General features: G+C 42.6%; 1 protein-coding gene across 10 annotated transcripts in view; it reads right to left on the bottom strand.

Annotated features, from left to right (window-relative positions):
- The window catches only part of LIN9 (lin-9 DREAM MuvB core complex component), a 60,965-nt gene that overhangs the window by 35,561 nt on the left and 4,257 nt on the right, over positions 1-21,147 (bottom strand). For 4 of the 10 annotated variants that reach the window (XM_042925016.1, XM_042925024.1, XM_042925018.1 and 1 more), the window contains exons 2-6: positions 18,160-18,192; positions 16,136-16,230; positions 14,792-14,896; positions 5,539-5,672; positions 3,841-3,966 (exon numbers count right to left, since the gene is read on the bottom strand). In XM_042925016.1, coding sequence (XP_042780950.1) covers positions 3,841-3,966; positions 5,539-5,672; positions 14,792-14,896; positions 16,136-16,230; positions 18,160-18,192 — 493 coding nt within the window. Of the gene's footprint in view, positions 1-3,840; positions 3,967-5,538; positions 5,673-14,791; positions 14,897-16,135; positions 16,231-18,159; positions 18,193-18,699; positions 18,725-19,668; positions 19,806-20,285; positions 20,480-21,147 lie in introns of those variants that run through there. The other 6 variants (XM_042925017.1, XM_042925019.1, XM_042925025.1 and 3 more) reach the window with 6 other exon arrangements.

Here is a 21,147-nt window from a genome sequence, read left to right on the forward strand (position 1 = left end):
TTCATGGGTTCGAGCTCCGCGTCCAGCTCTGTGCTGACACCTCAGGGCCCTGAGCCTGCTTCGGATTCTGTGTCTCCCTCTCTCTCTGCCCCGCCCCCGCTCATGCTCTGTCTCTCTCAAAAAATAAAATAAAATAAAAATTATGAAACCGGCTCTTCTCTCTAGGTTGCTAGAGTGGTCTCAATATCCATGAAGTAACTAATTTAGCCTCTTCCTCCCTCCACGTATTTGAGAGGCAACCACTGCTATTATGCATTAAATTCCCAGAGACATCTGTGACACTATCTAGATTCTCTTTCCTTAATCTGTCTATTTACGTGCCATTACTATACTTTGTTAATGAAGATCACTTGGTAATCGACTTCAGTATCTGGTAAGCATAGTTACTTTGCTGCTTCAGATTTTTCCTAGATCTTTTTGCTTGATTTCACCTGTCTTAAATCTGAATTTGAGAATTAGTTCATCTAGTTAAAAAAAAAAAAAAAGTCCCAATGATTTTGTTTGTCTTAATGTTTATTTATTTTTGAGAGAGACAGAGACAGAATGCGAGTGGGTTAGGGGCAGGGAGAGAGGGAGACACAGAATCCGAAGCGGGCTCCAGGCTCTGAGCTGCCGGCACAGGGCCCGACGCGGGGCTCGAACTCACGACCTATGAGATCATGACCGGAGCCGAAGTCGGACACTCGACCGACTGAACCACCTGGGTGCCCCAGTTCTACTGATATTTTTATTGAGACTGATTTGAATTTACAGATTAACTTAGAACCTTAAGTCTTCTTATCAAACCTCAAATACATCTTCCCATTTCACCATCTGTATATTGCACATTTTCTTCCTGGCATTTTATCATTCTTTCAGGGTATTTTAAGAAGTATATTGTAGCAATAATATGTATTGTACCTTGACTTCCTCAGAGAAAAGAAAAACTACAAACTTTTGTTGAAAATAAAGACTTCATTTCAACTGTAAATTAACTCTGATGAAGTAAAGAACTAAACCATTAAGCAATGTTATAGAAAGGTAACGGAATAAGTTAATGAGAAATATTTCAACGACACTCTTAAGCTACAGAATTATAAGAAGACAATGAAAAAGTGACTAACATATGATCCTGATGGACAATAATTAGAAACAAGAACCTCAATTTACGCAAACATGTAAAGTCACAGTTTTGTACCAAAATGGCCTAAAGGAATTAATTACCAAAGACCAAAAACTACCAGGATGAAACACATAGGTCCATCTCATTTTAATTCTGTTCTTACAAAGGAGGGAAATATTAAAGACATATCAGCAATGTGATCTTTCAATACATAGATAAAATACTACCAGTTCCATTAAAAGTTCTCCTTGTGTTTCATCGCTAACTATAGAAATCATTAAAACTGGGGCACCTGGGTGGCTCAGTCGGTTAAGTGCCCAGCTTTGGCTCAGGTTATGATCTCACAGTTCATGAATTTGAGCCCCACGTCGGGCTCTGTGCTGACAACTCAGAGCTTGGAGCCTGCTTTGGATTCTGTGTTCCCCTCTCTCTCTGTTCTTCCCCTGCTTGCACTGTGTCTCTCTCTCTCTCTCTCAAAAATAAACATGAAAATTTTTTTTTTAAAAATCATTGAAACTAAATTCTGTTTCTACTTGCCCAAGTCACTTTATATTTCCATGCCTTCCCTGAACTTTCCCACCATTTAAGGTGAAAAAGTCTTGGGGAGCCTGGGTGGCTCAGTTGGTTAAGTGTCTGACTTCAGTTTAGGTCATGATCTCGCAGTTAGTGGGTTCGAGCCCCGCGGTGGGCTCCACACTGCCAGTGAGGAGCCTGCTTGGGATTCTCTCTTTCTCCCTCTCTCTGCCCCTCCCCTGCGTATGCACACATGTCCTCTCGCCCTATCTCAAAATAAATAAACTTAAAAAATAAAGTGAAAAAAATCTTGTACGTGCCTCTAATAGGCAGAGAATATCAGAACTCATGACCTAACATTTGAAAAAAATTTTAAAGTTTCATTTATTTAAGTAATCTCTATACTGCATCGGGGGCTCGAACTCACCACCTCAAGATCAAGAGCCCGTGCTCCTCTAAGCCAGCCAGGTGCCCCAAATTTCAAAATTTCACTCAAAAGTAACATAAGGTTTTCCGGGGCACCTGGGTGGCTCAGTCAGTTGAGCATCTGACTTTGGCTCAGGTCGTGATCTCACGGTTCGTGAGTTCCAGCCCCGTGTCGGGCTCTGTGCTAACAGCTCGGAGCCTGGAGTTGCTTCGGATTCTGTGTCTCCCTCTCTCTCTGCCCCTCCACGGCTCGTGCTCTCTCCCCCTCTCAAAAATAAATAGACTTAAAAAAAAAAAGCAATACAAGGTTTTCCAATGTGTTAGAAAGAAAGATAAAACTGGAAAAGGAGAAGTAATGTCACATGAAAAGTAAGTTTTAGGGTGATGGGATGGCTCAGTCAGTTAAGTGTCCAACTTTGGCTCAGGTCATGATCTCTCAGTTCTTGAGTCCAAGCCCCATGTAGGGCTCTGTGCTGCCAGCTCAGAGCCCAACGTGGGGCTGGAACTCACAGACCGTGAGATCATGACCTGAGCTGAAGTTGGATGCTTAACCGACTGAGCCACCCAGGCGCCCCTAAAAAAAAATGTTTTTTAAGCAATTTTCAGAAAATAACAGATAGATTCACTTGATTTTTCTTTCTGGGGTTTTGTTTTTTGAGATAGAATGTGCTTTCATTTATTTTATTGAGGTATAACAGACATATAACACCTTATATAACTTTTAGGTGTACAAGGGAAAAATTGGGAGAACCACATTATTTCAAATTTTGTACAGAGAGCGGGAATTTGGGGCACCTGCGTGGCTCAGGTGGTTAAATGTCTGACACTTGATGTCAAGTCATGATCTCACAGTTCATGAGATCGAGCCCCACATCAGGCTCTGCCCTGACAGCACAGAACCTGCTTGGGATTCTCTCTCTCTCTCTCTCTCTCTCTCTCTCTCTCTGCCCCTCCCCTGCTCAGGGGTGCTCTCAGAATGGTTCGATATTTGTATATATTGCAAAAAATATCACCACAATAAACCTAGTCAACATCTGTCACCATATACAGTTAAAATTTTTTCTTGTTGAAGAGAACTCTTAAGATGTGTCAGCAATTTTTTTTTTTCCTACTGTGGGCAGCCCAACATCATGGGGCTTGAACTCATGGCCCTGAGATCACAATCTGGGCAGAGATCAAGAGTCAGATGGGGGCACCTGGGTGGCTTAGTTGGTTAAGCATCCAGCTCTTGATTTCAGCTCAGGTCATGATCTCAGTGTTCCTGAGATCGAGCTCCGAGTCGGGCACCCAGAGCCTACTTGGGATTCTCTCTCTCTCTCCCTCTCTTTCTGCCCCTCTCCCGCCCTTGTGTTCTCTCAAAATAAATGTTTTTTAAAAAGCAAAACAATTAGGGGCACCTGGGTGGCTCAGTTGGTTAAGCATCAGACTTTAGCTCAGGTCATGATCCCATGGCTTCGGCGTTCAAGCCCCACATCGGGTTCTCTGCTGTCAGCACAGAGCCTGCTTTGGATCCTCTGTGTCCCTCTCTCTTTGCCCCTCCCCCACTAGAGCTCGCTCCCCAAATAACAGCCCCCCTGCCAAATAGTTAAGAAAATAATCAAATCAAAAAAAAAAAAAAAAAGTATGTTCAAAGCCTGTCATCTGAACAAAGGCTGGTTAATAGGATATATTTAACATACGATTATTCTGAAAAGTTAGGTTCCCAGTATCAGTCCTTGTGAAGATGAAAAAAAACCAATGTGTAATGATACTATCGAGTAATTTATTGATTTTATTTTAAACAAAAATGTTATTTTTACCTCCGTGGTTTTCCCATAAGCCGCCTGATTTTTCCCCATTCTACTCTTGTTAACTTTCTTGTTTTTAGATTGGGAAAAGATTCCTTCAGACATACACAGAAGTCATTATCGCCTTCAAAAAGTGGTCTGTAAAACAGAAATGGTATTTTAAAGGTTAATATACAACAAGCTGCCTCAGACGCATAAATTTCAAAATACGCTTTCCAATTTTCAACATTATACTAATCACCAAATGCCATCTTACGCTTCTACCCAGGACACGTGTAAAATGGGCACAGATTCAAAGCGTTAAAACCAAAAGTGGTGTTTGTGAAAGTCTGGGAAACCACGAGGGCTACAAGCTACTCGTGAAACAGGTCTGTGCCTGAGGTTCTAGGAGACACTGCTTTTTGTGAGATCTCACATGAGAGTGTATCCTTTGGGAAGCAGCCTAGCATTTGTCATTATATCTTGGGAGGATGAACGTCAGCTACAAAGTATCTCCGCCCCAAAGGCAAGGCCAACACCAAGGAGTCCTCTTGGAGATTAAATCATTTTTAGAAAACTGGAGGACTCGAGAGGGTTAGACCAGTTCCTGGAGATTCCAGAAGAACTCAGATCACACCAGGACACCCTGGGAGTGTCATAAGCCTATGGAAAAAGCTGTGGACAAAAATAAAACAATCATTCATGAGTTTGGGAAACCAGGAACCAGACTTAGAAATCAAATCACACGTGAGTTTCAGGGTCAGATAGGACCATCCACGAGAGTCACTGCAGTGTAGGCAACTGGTTTAGAAACCAGGAAGGGGAAGTCAAGAGAAGCAGCCAGCAGAGCAAGCATCAGTGATTAGCACAGGTCCGATTCGATTAGGATGGATAAGAATTCAGAATTGTTTCTATTGTTACTAGTGTTGAATAATTGGATTTCGCCCGGATCTCTATGTTCTATTTAAACATTTATGTATAATTAAAGTATATAAATACTATGTCCCAAATAAAAAGCTTATCTTAAAAATCTCACTGAATCATTTCTACCATTAGTAACTGCTTCTGTACCAATATACTAGCATGTTTTTTAAGTAGCACGCCCAATGGGGCTTGAACTCACAACCCTGAGATCAAGAGTCGGATGCTCTCCTGACTGAGTCAGGCGGGAGTGCCCCAATATACTAGCATTTAAAAATTTCAAGATCTGGGGCGCCTGAGTGGCACAGTCAGTTAAGTGTCAACTCTTGATTTCAGCTCAGGTCATGATCCCACAGTCGTGGGATGAGCCCCGCACTGGGCTCTGAGCTGGGCACAGAGCCTGCTTGGGATTCTCTCTCTCTCTCTCTCTCTCTCTCTCTCTCTCTCTCTCTCTCTCTCTCCCCCTCTCCCGCTCTTTCTCTCTCTCTCTCACTCTCTAAAAAAAGAAAAAATCTCAAGATTTATAAACCACATCTGGTTCATTACAAATAAGGGAGCTCTGTTTTAGGGTATCCACTCCACAGTCTTTGTAAATTATGATATAGAAATTTTACTTTCATTTGACTTTTCATAAAAATGTGTAACAACTTCTGCAAAAGGGGGGAGGGGAAAACTAGAATGGAGAATAGAAAAAGGAAATCAGAAAAAATAGAATCAAAACAGACCTATAGGAAAGAGGATGGCTTATAACATTTGAAAAAGTTCAATTTCTGGTTCAAGTGATATTCACGATGTAAGCCAGATACATACTTATCTATATTTGAGTAGAACCATTCATATATGCACCATTTATGTGCTTTGGGAAGCTTGAGTAGGTTACGTAATCGAAAACCAATCTTCTGTGAGGCTTTCTTATCTGGTGTTGACATTGTTGCTGTAAATTTCTACACAATAAAAAGAGATTAATTACAGGTCCAATAATTACAGGTCAAATAAAAATGAACATCTGTAACATCAAAGACACGTGTAAGAAGGCAGATTATGGTTAAGTACTCGAAAAGGTTCAACAACAACATTTTCTGTTATTACTTAATAAAATAAGCACTCTGATTATTTCTTACAAAGGTAAAACCTCCAGTTTCTTAACCTATTCTGATAAGGAAGGTGACGTGATCGTCCCCATCATGTTAGCACTGCACTACATACAGGAAGAAGAGAAGTGTGACACAGAGAGAAAATGCAAGCACACAGCACTAGGCCCGGAAGGTTCACCGGTGAATCTCGATCAAACCACAGCACCAGTGCTATCAAAATGCTTCAACTCAAGGAAGAAAGAGCTTCCCAACTATTTTTATGTAGACAGCGTAACAATAAAATCTGCCAAAGTATAATAAAAGGAAATCTCAAAAAATATCACTCATTTGCAAGAATGTTAAAAATGCTTGGAAAGACCTTCCGTGCTCATGGACTGGGAGAATTCATATTTGTTGAAACGTCCATACTATGGGGGCACCTGGGTGGCTCAGTCAATTTATGTGTCGACTCTTGGTTTCGGCTCAGGTCATGACCTCACGGTTCATGGGATCAAGCCCTGCATCGGGCACCATGCTGTCAGCGAGGAGCCTGCTTGGGATTCTCGCTCTCCACCCCTCCCTGACTCGTTCTCTCTCCAAGATAAATAAACTTAAAAAAGATGTCCATTGTATCTAAAGCAATCTAAAATTCAATGCAATCCCTATGAAAACTCCAATGGCATTTTCCCCAGAAGTATAACAATCTGAAAATGTTATGGAATCACAAAAGATCCAGAGTAGCCAAAGCAATCTTGAGAAGGAAGAACAAAAACAAAGCTGGAGACATCACATTCCCTAATTTCACACTATACTATGAGTTACAGTAATCAAAACAGTATCATACTGGCATAAAAACACGTAGATCAATAAAACAGAATAGAGAGCCCAGAAATAAACGCGTGCACATATGGCCAATTAATTTACAACAAAGGAGGCAAGAATGTACAATGCGGAAAGGACAGTCTCTTCAACAAACGGTGTTGGGAAAACGAGACAGCCACATGTCAAAGAATGAATCTGGACCACTGTCTTTCTTACACCCCACACAAAAATAAACTCAAAACAGATTAAAGACTTGAATGTAAGATTTGAAACCATAAAATTCCTAGGAAAACATGTAAGCAGTAAGCTCCTAGAGCTTGGTCTTGGTGAGGTTTTTTTTTTTTAATTTAATACCAAAAGCAAAGACAGCAAAAGCAAAAATTAAGTGGGACCACATCAGACTAAAAAGCTTCCTTACAGCAAAGGAAACCATCAACAAAACGTTTAAAAGGCAGCCTGCAGAATGGGTGCAAATATTTGCAAATTGTGTATCTGATCAAGGGTCAATATCCAAAATATATAAAAAGTTCATGCAACTCAACGGCAAAAAAACCAATCCAATTAAAAAATGAGCAGACGATATGAAGAGACATTTTCCCAGAGACATACAGATGGCCAACAGGTACACAAAAAGGTCAACAGGAGTCATTGTCAGGGAAAGGCAAATCCACAAAGGGGCATCACCTCCCATCTATCAAAGTGGCCAATATTATAAAAAAGACAAGAAACAACAGGTGTTGGCGAGGATGTGAAGAGAAAGGAACGCTCTTGCACTGTGGGTGGGAATGCGAACTGGTGCGGCCACTATGGGAAACACGGAGGTTCCTCAAAAAATTTGAAAGTAGAACAACCTTGGGGTGCCTGGGGGGCTCAGTCGGTTGAGTGTCCAACTTCGGCTCAGGTCATCATCTCACGGTTCGTGCGTTCGAGCCCCGCGTCGGGCTTTGTGCTGACAGCTCAGAGCCTGGAGCCTGCTTCAGATTCTGTGTCTCCCTCTCTCTCTCTGCCCCTCATCCAGTTGTGTTCTGTCTCTCTCTCTCTCTCTCTCTCTCAAAAATAAATAAACATTAAAAAAATTAAAAAAAAATAGAACCTCATTCAGTAATTCCACTTCTGGGTATTTATCTGAAGAAAACGAAAACGCTACCTTGAAAAGATATTTGCACCGATGCTCACTGTGGTATTATTTATAACAGCCAAAACATGGAAGCTACCTAAGTGTCCACCAATGGATGAAGATGTGGTGGGTATGCACATTCACATGCACGTGTGCACACACACACACAGAGGAATATTACTCGGGCATAAAAAACAGAATGAAGCTTTGCCACCTGCAATAACACGTACGGGCCTTGAGGGAATTATGCTCAGTGAAGTAAGTCAGAGAAAGACAAACACCGTATGATCTCACGCATCTGTGAAATCTAAAAAAAACTCCCTGAAAAACAAAACAGACCAAAAAACCACAAAAAACCAAAAACCAAACTCATAAATACAGAAAGACTGGTGGTTGCTGGGAGGGGCGGGGGGGGGGACTGAAATCGGGGAGAGGGGTCAAAAGACACAAACTTCCAGTTATGAAGTCAGTGCTCGTGGGCACGTACGTACAGTGTGGTGACTGTAGTAAATAGTGTCCTGAGTATTGAAAGGTTCTAACAGAAGAGATTTTAAAAGTTCTCATCACAAGAGGGGCGCCCGGGTGGCTCGGTCGGTTAAGCGTCTGACTCTTGATTTCGGCTCAGGTCGTGATCTCCTGGTTCGTGAGGTCGAGCCTCACATCAGGCTCTGTGCTGACAACACGGAGCCTGCTTGGGATTCTCTCTCCGCCCCTGCCCTTCCCATGCACACACATACACAAGCACTCTCCTCCTCTCAAAATAATAAATAAAACTTAAACAAAAGTTCTCATCACAAGAAACAAAATTTGGAACTACAGCGACAGATGTGTTAACTATTCTTATTGTGGTAATCGTTTTGCCATGTACACAAATATCAAATCATTATGTTGTGTGCCTGAAACTTATATAACGTTATACATCAATGACATCTCAATTTTCTCAAAGTGTAAAAAAAAGAAAAAGTTGCCAGATACGACATCACGGTATCAAAAGAATGGAACAACACAATCAAGTGGAATGTGGGGACGGTCCAGTATAAGAAAACTATGAACACAGTCTGCCATCATTAATGAATTAAAACAACAAAAATCATATGATCACCTATTGGTGCTAAAGAGATTTGATAAAATTCAACATCCGCTAAAAAAAATCTCAGTAGAAGTAGACAGAATGAAAATACACAACGTACCAATAGTTAAATAAGTGATACAGCTAAAGCAGTGGTTGCGGGGTTAATTTATAGAATAAATGCCTATATTAGAAGAGAAGAAAGGTCTAAAAAAATAATAATAATAACCTATTCTTCCACCTTAGGTTAGAAAAAGAAGAGCAAAGAAAACCCAAAGCAAGCAGAAAGAAAAAAATAATAAAGATTAGAACAGAGGGGCGCCTGGGTGCCTCGGTCGGTTAAACGTCTGACTTTAGCTCAGGTCATGATGTCACAGTTTGTGGGTTCAAGCCCGTCGGGCTCTGTGCTAGACAGCTCGCAGCCTGAAGCCTGCTTCAGATTCTGTGTCTCCCTCTTTCTATGCCCCTCCCCTGCTCACACTCTGTCTCTCTCTCTCTCAAAAATAAATAAACATGAAAAAAAGATTAAAAAAAAAGATTATGGGAACGCAAGCTGGTGCAGCCACTCTGGAAAACAGTATGGAGGTTCCTCAAAAAACTAAAAAGAGAACTACCCTACGACCCAGCAATTGCACCACTAGGCATTTATCCAAGGGATACAGGTGTGCTGTTTCGAAGGGACACATGCACCCCCATGTTTACAGCAGCGCTATCGACAAGAGCCAAAGTATGGAAAGAGCCCGAATGTCCATCGATGGATGAATGGATAAAGAAGATGTGGTGTATATATACAATGGAGTATTGCTCGGCAATCAAAAAGAATGAAATCTTCCCATTTGCAACTATGTGGGTGGAACTGGAGGGTATTATGCTAAGTGAAATTAGTCAGAGAAAGACAAAAATTCTATGACTTCACTCATATGAGGAATTTAAGAGGCAAAACAGATGAACATAGGGAAGGGAAACAAAAATCATATAAAAACAGGGAGGGGGACAAAACAGAAGCGATTCTTAAATATGGAGAACAAACCGAGGGTTATGGGAAGGGTTTTGTGGGAGGGGAGGTGGGCTAAATGGGGGAGGGGCACTAAGGAATCTACTCCTGATACCATTGTTGCACGATATGCGAACTAATTTGGATGTAAATTTAAAAAAATAAACAATAAAACAAGTTAAAAAAAAACAAGGAAAAAAAAGATTAGAGCAGAAATAAATGAAATAGAAAAATAAGAGACAAAATGATGAAACCAAAAGTTCTTTGAACAGATCAACAAAATGGACAAACCTTTAGCTCTACTGACCAAGAAAATAAACATAGATGGACACCTTCTGAACCTGTAAAACTTATTTCTCCTCATTCCAACCCAAAAGTCATCATCATAGTCAACGTCAAAGTACTAAAAACACAGTCACTAACATGGGAGATAAGACCAAGGTATTGACTATCACTATTTTTTAACGTTGTTTTGATGGAATTACCCAGTAAGAGGAATAAAAACTGTAAAGGAGAAGACAAAAATCATTATCTGTAGGTGATATGGCTGTCCTACCAAACTCAAGAAAACCAACTGTAGTCACTGACAACAGTAAGAGAATCTAACGAAGCGGGCGAAATCAAAGTTGACGTGCAAAAATCAGTATCCTAGGGGCGCCTGGGGGGCTGGCTCAGTCGGTTGAGCGTCCAACTCTTGACTTTGGCTCAGGTCATGATCTCACAGTTTGTGGGATCGAGCCCTACGCTGGGCTTGGCACTGGTAACACGGGGCCTGTTTGGGATTCTCTCTCTCTCTCCCTCCCCCGCTTGCAGCTCTCTCTCAAAATAGATAAACAGAAAAACAAAACAAGAGGTGCCTGGGTGACTCAGTAGGTTAAAAAACCGGCTCTCGCTCTTGGCTCAGGTCATGATGTCACAGTTCGTGGATTCAAGCCCTGTGTCGGGCTCTGCGCTGACAGTGCGGAGCCTGCTTGGGATTCTCGCTCTTCCTCTCTCTGCCCCTCCCCCACTCATGCTTGCGCTCACTCGCTCTCTCTCTCTGAATAAACATTTCTGAAAAATCAGTATCTTAAAAAAAAAAAAATCAGTACTTTTCTCTGCATAAGTGAGAATCAGTTGGATAATAAAACAGGGGAAATATCCTGTTTATGAAAGCAAAAATGACCAGCACAACAGTATTAAATACTTAGGAGTACCATGAAGAAATGTATAAGATCAACATGGAAAAGTCTGTAAAGTCTACAGAGGACCACCACGGCCCGAATAAGTGGAACCAACCGGCAGTTCTCGGATGGACGGTCTCGGTGTTACAAACACGTCATAGGACATAAAGTAATTCATATTAGTGTGAAACCAATAAAAATCCCAACAAAATTTTTCTCCTAGTCGGGGTGATTCTAAAGTTCCTATGGAAAAATAATTGTGCAAGAAGGGGCACCTGGGTGGCTCGATTGGTTAAGCATCTGACTCTTGATTTCAGCTCCGGTCATGGTCTCCCGGTTCGTGAGTTCGAGCCCCACATCGGGCTCCATGCTGACAGTGCAGTGCCTGCTTGGGATTCTCTCTCCCTCTCTCTCTGCCCCTCCCCCACTCGTGCTCTCCCTCTCTCTCTCTCTCTCGCAAAATAAGCAAACTTAAAAAAAAAAAACGTGCAAGGATACTTTTGAGAACCTAAGAAAAGGATATATAATAATATCTTACCAGATACAAAAACACTATGTAAAAGCATATTAAACAATTTGACACTGGCACATACAGGGACATACTAGACAGAAAGAGATGCAAAGTCTAGAAATAATCCCAAATATATAGAGGAACGTAGCTTGTGATGCAGGCAGCATCTTAATTTTTTTTTAATTTTTTAACGTATATTTATTTATTTTGAGAGTGAGCGCGAGCAGGGAAGGGGCAGAGGAAGAAAAGAGAATCCCAACACACCCGGCGAGGAGCCCGACAGGGGGCTGGATCACGCGACCTCAAGATCATGACCTGAGCCGGTCAAGAGCCGGATGCAGGCAGCATTTTAAATCGTGATGGACCACTCAGTCAACGAGACCAGGACCACTAAGTAGTCCTCTGGGAAAAATCAAGGTTGCAGTCTCACCTAATCCCTTACTCCAAAATAAATCCCAGATGAAGTGAAAATTGAAGCATTAAAAAAAAAATGAATTAAATACACGTGAACTCAAAAACTATAAATGTCAGACGAAGGAAGATCTTTCCGAGTAAGTATAAACCCAGGGAGTGCTAAAAGGAAAGAGTTGCATTTGCCCTTCAATTTTTTTCAGTCCTGCATGGTAAAAAATGCAGAAACAGAGTCAAAAAGCAAGCTACAAACAGAAAAATTACAATCAATATAAACAGGCCAAACGGCTAATATTCTTAACATATAAAAAATTCTTATGAACGAATAAGAAAATGATCAACAGTCTAACAGAAAATAGGAAAAAAGACATAAACAGTTTACGGGAAAGAAATCGTTTTTCTCTTCTCTTCTTTGATTATTCATTTATTTATCTTTAAAAGTAGGCTTCACATCCAGCACCAAGCTCCGCACGGGGCTTGAACTCGTGACCCTGGGATCAAGACCTGAGCTGAGATCAAGAGTTGGATGCTTAACCAACCGAGCCACCCAGGAGGCCCCAAAAAATCATTTTTCAACCTATGTGAAAAGTACTCGAGGTCACTCACAGCTGAAATGCCAACGAAAACCAGGAAGATGCTATTATCAGATCGGCAAAAATCAGACGCTCGGTTCCGTGCGGAGCGGCAAGCGCTGGGGACACAGGCACCGGGACGGGCTGTGGGGAGAGCACACCAGCCAGCACGGGGCCTCTGAGAACGAGGTGGGACTGCTGTGCAATGTTTAACCGCTGCAACCACGGGGATGGGGCTGGAGGGTGTTATGCTAAGTGAAATTAGTCAGAGAAAGACAGATACCGTATGACTTCACTCATATGAGGCCTTTAAGAGACAAAACGGATGAACATAAGGGAAGGGAAGCAAAAGGAATATAAAAACGGAGGGGGACAAAACAGAAGAGACTCTTAAATACGGAGAACAAACTGAGGGCTGCTGGAGGGGCTGTGGCCGGGGGGTGGGCTAAACGGGGAAGGGGCATCAGGGAGGGCACTTGCTGGCATGAGCACGGGGTGTTATACGTGGGGGGTGAATCACTGGAATCTACTCCTGAAATCATTATTGCACTAGATGCTAAGTAACTTGGAGATAAATTAAAAACAAATAAAACAAAACAAAACGTTTAAATGTGCACATCCTGTGATCTGGCAGTTTCACATGTCAGGCATCTGTCCTAGAAAAACACCTGCAAGTTTATACAGGCATGCCTGGGGTGTTCACAACACCATTATCTGTACTAGTAAAAACTTAGAAACCAATTAAACGCCCGTAAGCCAGAGAACGTATAAACTATGGTATCATAAGGCTGAATAACATATAACGGTAAAAAGAAACAAAACACTGAAGTCTACCTATCATCTACCTCAATCAATCAGCATGGCCAAATCTTAAAAACAGACTTAATTAAAAAAAATTTTTGTTTTAATCTTTATTTATTTTTGAGAGAGAGAGAGAGAGAGAGAGAGAGAGAGAGAGACAGAGCGTGAGCAAGGGAGGGGCAGAGAGAGGGAGACACAGAATCTGAAGCAGGCTCCAGGCTCCGAGCTGTCAGCACAGAGCCCCATGTGGGGCTTGAACTCAGGGATGGTGAGATCACGACCTGAGCCAAAGTCAGATGCTTAACCAACTGAGCCACCCAGGTGCCCCGATTTTTTTTTTTAAACGTTTGTTTATTTTTCAGAGAGAAAGAGAGAGAGAGGGAGCACACGCAAGTCGGCGAGGGGCAAAGAGAGAGGGGGTCAGAGGATCCAAAGCAGGCTCTGTGCTGACATCAGCAAGCCGATGCAGGGGCTTGAACTCGCGAACCACGAGAGCATGAACTGAGCCAATGTCAGATGCTTTACTGACTGAATCACCTACGCACCCCCAAAACAGACTTTTAAATGAAAAACTAAATTACAGAATGATGTGTATATTATCATGAAAATAATACTACAAATAGAATTTTAAAACCAGAAACATTAAAGAATACCACATATTTTCTGTGAACACCTTTTTAAAGTTTTAGAAAAGCCCTATAAAGACCTAAAAGGATAATCAAACTCATTACAGCAGTCACTAGTTACTGAGGGAAGCAGACCTAGGGAACGGGTAGAGGTAAAAATTAACGATTGGAAAAATTGTAAATTTACAGAAAAGTTGCAAAGATATGCCCCTCACCCAGCTCTCCCTAATGTTAACACCTTCCATAACCATGGTTTGTCAAAACTAAGACATTAGTAGTGGCACAACAGTATTAACTAAACTACAGACTTTTCCACTAATGTCCTTTTCCTGTCCCAGAATCCAATTCGGGATAGCACATCATACTTCAAAAACTGAACTTTTTGGGGTGCCTGGGTGGCTCAGTCGGTTCATCACCTGACTCTTGGTTTCAGCTCAGGTCATGAGCTCATGGTTCGTGAGATTGAGCCCCACATCAGGCTCTGGGCTGACAGCGTGGAGCCTGCTTGGGATTCTCTCTCTCTCTCTCAAAAATAAATGTTTAAACACACACACACACAAAACACACTTTCCAGTCATTAAGTAAAATGTTTTCTCCCCTCTCGTTTCCTTACAAAACTCCGCACTGACACCCTATTACCAAATCCTACTTGTTTTCAGTCCACTCTCCTCTCCATGCTTGCAAGTGTGCATTTGTGAGACAGGTCTGGCTTTCTACGCTGGGAAAAAGTCCACCAATAAAATAATGGCCTTTCTAGGTCACTAATACAGGAGCCGAGTTAGAGCGCTGACTTAAGAAGAAGAACTTGTTACTTGAGACGTAACAGAATAATAAAAATAAACCTGATCACGTGAGCACTTGCTCGCCTCCCTTCCCGTGAACAAAATGCTTGTGACACACGTACCTGCGGGACCATCGCCACTCTCTGGTTTCTTTTAGGGGACCTGGTATTTATTTGTCTGTCGTCTTCGTCAGAAAAGAGTCGACTTCGCTTTGAGTTTCTGAAAGGCTAGGATAGAAATTTGTTTCTTTAATAAAAAGACCGAACACTTCTCATTTTTCTTCCAAAATCTAATCCTGTACCTGGGTGATCCAGCTGAGGCTGGAAGGATGGAGTGTCGGCGATACCAAGCGCTCAAAGTCAGACGTGACTGATCTTAGATTTACAAAGCAGTGACGTGCATACTGATGCAATCTGTTTACAATTCAAACACCTAGCTGATGAGTAAAATTGGAACCCAAGTGGCCTTAGAAGCCTTGAACGTGCAAGAGGAAAGTAAGCTCTGACAATTCCAGACCTCGTCGTGTCGGTGCTCAGATTGACAGCAGGGGGTGTATCATACGGCGTCCGCCGCACAGGGCTGGGCTGGACAAAGTTACTAGATCACGCGAGAGACTCAACTGAAACGTGTAATAACATACTAGACCCTCTGTCGAGAACTGTTACCCGAATTTCCATTTGTGAACAAAAGCACAAGATTCCTATCTCGGGTATCTGATAACTGCCCGGAGAACCGAACTAGACCACAGAACCAGAACTAACTGGCTAAAGTGCCCAAAAGACATCATACGCTTAAGGGTCAGTAATACGAACAATTTTACAGTCCACCCTGGGTTCGGAGGCCTCAGCAACAGAGAAGGACAACAGAAGTAATATCCCAATCGTACCCACATCCTGTTTCAAATCCTTGTCCCAGCACTGGACACGGTCTCCCGCCCAGCTGGAAGGGAGGCAGGCACAGAGGGTTCACAGCATATGGCCAGCATCCAACAGAGTCAAGGCTAGAGGTGCCGGGCCTTGAAATTAAACCCACCGAGAGTCTTAACACTCCATAGCCCTGGCAGGAAGTCCCTTCTATCATACCTGTACTTACCCTTGACCTACGTGAGATTTTGAGATCTTACCACTTACTTCTATATCTTTTTGCAGGGAGCATGTGAAATTTTCTGTATTCTAAATAAAGTATGATTTGGAGTGATCAGAGGTTGGTGTGTGTGGTTTTTTGTTTGTTTTTCGTCTTGCCTACTAAAGAAACTGCAATTGCTTAACAAATGCCTGATGACCAGATTATCAAAGGCTACTGATGGAGTATGATCGTATACTACTCAATGACACTTAAAGACTCAAATGCCTGGAGATGGGGAAAACCTTGGGAAACTCTTGCTGTCCTGTAAGAATCTGCACATGACAATAATACAGACAATTTAGCTATCATATTCTAAAGAGTAAGAAACGCTAATTCCTTACCATTTCCACAGTAGACCCCGTGTTCCTGCCTTTCCAAACAGGTGTTTTTTGTAAAGAGCTGTACTTTTCATTCCGTGTGTTAGATAAGCTTCCCTCTGTAATAAGTAATTATTACTAATAAGATTTAAGTTCAAAGGATTTTATACTACAAACATTGCCTTTTTATTAACAGCAATATATCTGAAATATTTACCAATATGAAAAAATATACTGAGCATAGTAATTTTGGTTTATTACAAATGAAAAATCTCTTTCGTATTTTTTTTTGTCAAGCGCTACATAATTGGACAAGGCACTGAATCTTGAAAGTATTAAATTCTCCTATTAAAATATGTGTGGTTTCTTTCTTTGTGTTTTAGTAATTCCTTCATTCTAATTTGCTAAGAATAAGAAGCACAATCTGATTGAAAACAGGCAGTGGAAAAATGGAAAAAGCTTCTGACTTTGAATTTAGAGTATATTTCTAAACGTTTCCTGCTTCGATATGTGAAACCCTGGATATACAAAAATAAAACGTGTGGGTGTTTCTGTTTTCCTTGATTCAAAGAAATGTCTTCAGAGCTATCTGCAACCGGAAACAATCCGATCAGGTAACTGATTAGAGATATTATGAAAATAAAGAGAGCGAGTTCAATTTTTATAAAAAGGATATGTTTATATAAAGACACAGAAAACTAGGATGAATACACACAAGACAGTTATTTTTATTTCCTTCTAGGTGCTCATCAGCATTTTCTAACCATTTTCTGTAAGAAATATATCACTTGTACATGTGCTTTTTGAAAGCAAAATGGTTTTAATATTGGGAGGAAAAGAATAACGGAATACTTTTTTCAGGTGTACATTTTAAGAAGCACAAAAAAGGCAGAGTGGGGCTGACCCTGTCAGGCAAACACATCAGGGTAGTCGTAGACACAAGCATTCTCAAGCTGGGACTTAATGTGGAAAATCACCGACACAACACACAACACAGTAGCTCTAAAAACTAAAAGTACTGAACAAGTACTACAAGTACTCTGAGCGTAGCCCCGTTCAGGATTTACTTACCCAGCAGAATCCTGCTCAAGCAAAATCTCAAAACAAACTACAGTAAGAGGGGTGGCCAGTGTACGTGCAGAAAGAAAGAGCAAGACCAAGGAACATGTACAACTTTTCTTCCGAGAAAAGTACTATCATTCTTTTATTTCAAGAGACTTACATTATTACTTTTAAGGCAAGATTCCTAAAAAATGAACTCATGCAAAAATACAGCTGAGCACAGTTGTTCAATAAAATGCTTTCACTCTAGGGGCGCCTGGGTGGCTCAATGGGTTGAGCATCCGACTTTGGCTGGGGTCATGATCTCACAGTTCGTGGGTTCGAGCCCCGTGTCAGGCTTTGTGCTGACAGCTCAGAGCCTGCTTTGGATTCTCTGTCTCCCTCTCCCTGACCCTACCCCACTTGTGCTCTCTCTCTCTCTCAAAAATAAATAAGCATTTTTTAAAAGCCTTAATTAAAAAATGCTTTCACTCTACTATGATGTCTGCAATGTTTAGTTAAAAAGTTCTTGGGGTTTGGGGCACCTGGCTGGCTCAGTCGGTAGAGTGTGTGATTCCTGATCTGGGGGTCATAAGTTTGGGCCCCACATTGGGGGTAGAGATTACCTGCAAATTATAAAAAAGTTATTTAATCAATAATTCTAGAGAAAATTTTTCTATGTCTTTTTAAGATTTTATTATTCATAAGTAATCTCTACACCCACTGTGGGACTCAAACTCACAACCCTGAGATCAAGAGTCGCATGCTCTACCGACTGAGCCAGCCGGGCACCCCAGGGGAAAAAATTTCTTAGTAATTTCCAACAACCAAGGACCAATTCTCCTATAACAGTCTATGAATTTAAAATTTCATCAGTGAAAACCAATACTTAAAAGTCAGAATGAAGCCTAATTTAGAAAGAAAAGAGAAACATCGTATCCCCATTAATTTAACGAATTAAATTTCCACCTTAACGCCATACCTGAAGGATCGCGCTATGATCTTACCTTTTAAACTGACAAGGGCTTTTGCTGAAGAGCCTGCAAGGAAAACAAATCAGTGTCATTTCAGAATCGACATGAGAGAAACAGAACTTGGCTACAGGGTGACAGTGGCCCATCTGGTTTTAGGGGTGTAGAGACTGAAGTGGCAGGGGGGTGTGCAATCAGAGGTAACCAGAGCTGGGGCACCTGGGGGGCTCAGTCGGGTAAGCGTCTGACTCAATTTCAGCTCAGGTCGTGATCTCACGGTTCCTGGGATGGAGCCCCGCGGCGGGCTTTGCGCTGACAGCTCAGAGCCTGCTTGGGATTCTCTCTCTTCCCCCCTCCCTCCCTCTCTGTCCCTCCTCCGTTTGCACTCCTCTCTCTCGAAAATAAACACATTAAAAAAATAGCAAGAAAGAACCAGCGGGCCATCCCAGCTGCAGGCCAGAACTCAGGCAAAGTAAGGACAAGCTAGAGAGAGCTATCGGGAGTCCTGTGGAAGTTGTGAGAGTTGGGGGAGGGAAGGCAGGGAAGCGTCGGCACAGAGGGATTTGGGATCCTCACCCAGAAGTGTCCTGGTGCTGGAGAAGGAAAAGAGAAAGGAACACGGCCATTTACTGAAGCAAAGATCAGCAGTGGCAGCGGAGTGGAGAAAAGAGAAGGTGAAAGGGATCCAGCGGGACTGTCAATCAGGCAGGGGGTCCCCTGGGAGTCTAGAATGCAGGTGTGTGCACCCTTCAGGACTCCCCAGCTGGAGTCAGAGCAGCCCAGAGGGGCTGGCACACAGCTGGAGGGCTCTCTGACAAAAACACGCCTTCGTGTGTATTTGAATAACCCGGAGGCTCCTCACACACCCAGAATCTGTTGTTAATAAAGGTCCGAGGGGCTCTGTCGCCGGGAACCCTCAGCCCCCCTCTAAACAGCCGGCCTCCAGGCTCTGGTCGCTGTCCTGCGGGCGCTGGGGGCGAGCGGAAGCAGAGAAACCACAGGGAAGTACATGTTGATGAGGCAGGGAGCGTGCTACATTGAAAAGTATCAGAACTGGATACGTATACTGCAAAGAAGTCCAGGTCACTTGCAAAATAATAGGGGCACCTGGGTGGCTCAGTTGAGTGTCTGACTTCGGTTCAGGTCACGATCTCTGGGTTCGTGATTTCGAGCCCCGCATCAGGCTCTGTGCCGACAGCTCGGAGCCTGGAGCCTGCTTCGGATTCTGTGTCTCCCTCTCTCTCTGCCCCTCCCCGCTCTCAAAAATAAATAAACATTAAAAAAATTAAAAACAAACAAAAAGTCACACCCGAACTCACAGACACAGAACGGTTTGGTGGCTGCCAAAAGCGAGGGCTGGGGGTGTGGGCAAAATGGGCAGAAGTATCAAAAAGGCACTAACTTCCGGCTATAAGGGAAATAAACGCTGGAGATGTGATGCACAGCACAGCAACATGAACGCTGCTAAGAAAGCAGATCTGAAAAGTGCTGGTGGTAGGAGAAAAAAGTGTAACCACGGGTGGTGATGGATGTTGACTAATCCACCTGAGATGATCACTTCACATGTATCAAGTCATGATGTTGCACTCCTGAAACTAACACAATGTTAAGTATCAATTTTATCTCAATGTTGAAAAATCAACAGGAAAACCCTTTCTCTGCTCCAGAAGAGAAACTGTTCACAGAATTCCGGATGACCAAAAACTCCCTCTTTTAACTTTAAAAACAAAAACAAAACTGTTGAGAACACCTTTTTTTCTGTTACTATAGTCATAGTCAAATTATTACATATCATTCCTCATTTTTAAGTCTGATTAAAAAAAATTTTTTTAATGTTTATTTATTTTTGAGAGAGAGAGAGAGAGACAGAGCATGAGTGGGGGAGGGACAGAGAGAGAGGGAGCCACAGAATCCAAAGCAGGCTCCAGGTTCTGAGCTGTCAGCACAGAGCTAGACACGGGGCTCGAACTCACAGACCGTGAGATCGTGACCTGAGCTGAAGTCGGACGCTTAACCGACTGAGCAACCCAGGTGCCCGTAAGTCTGTTTTATTTTAGAACCAGCTACTTCTCATCTCAGTTACTGTGACATCCATTTATGTTTGATGGAATATAGTCTATAATCAGGCAGCAGTTAAGTTATTCAAAAGTTTGGTCATTTACCTGCACTGAGAAAAGACAAAATTTTAAATGGCATGTTCAAAATGTGTATAAACATCTTTAAGGAGCCAATCCGTTAGGGCATTTCCTAAAACACAAAAACAAATACAGGATGATCTCGGGGGATAAAGTAAGAAAGAGGACTATGAACTAGGTAAAAAATCAGAGAAGGCAGAGTCATTCTCCTTGTTGTTTAACAGAAAGAAGCAGCCATGATTCACAATTCGTACGAATGGACAACAGACTTGAAATGAAAAGCCACGGATAAGGTACGGCAGTTCTGGCTACGAAACGTTCTCACGCAGCTCAGATCCCGAACTTCAGCTGACTTTTCGTCCGCAGGCAGGATGAGAGAGGCTTGTAGAAACAGACGAGCCATCAACACCAAAGCCACTCTTGCTCTCACTCGACTCTCTTGCCTCGATGTGGAGAACGGGTGGGTAACAGGACACCTTAACAGCCTCCAAGCAGCAGCCGGGTTTAATGACAGCGGAAGTAGAAGCATGGGGGAGAAGTGAGGGAGCAAGGCCATAAAGTCTAGCTAAAAAGCCTCACGCAGCACAACATGACGGGGAAGCAGCTGGCGGACAGGGCACGTATCCACCTGGCTGCCAAGAGAATCTGGTTGGTTTTGGAAAGAGCAGTGAGCATTCACTCCCCCGGCGAATACGCAGAGTGCTGACTGCACCCCCGGTCCCTGCTCCAGGCACTGGGGCTTCAACAGCAACGCAGAAGAGCCAAAGGCCCCACTGTCATGCACTTCACATTCTAAGGAGGGGAGATGAACAGATACATCGAGTGGTGATAAGCACTGGGCGGGGACGGGGGGGGGGGGGGGGGCAGGATATCAGGAACGTGGGCAGGG

This window comes from Panthera leo, chromosome F3 (genome assembly GCF_018350215.1).
Source record: "Panthera leo isolate Ple1 chromosome F3, P.leo_Ple1_pat1.1, whole genome shotgun sequence".
Taxonomy (NCBI): Eukaryota; Metazoa; Chordata; class Mammalia; order Carnivora; family Felidae; genus Panthera; species Panthera leo.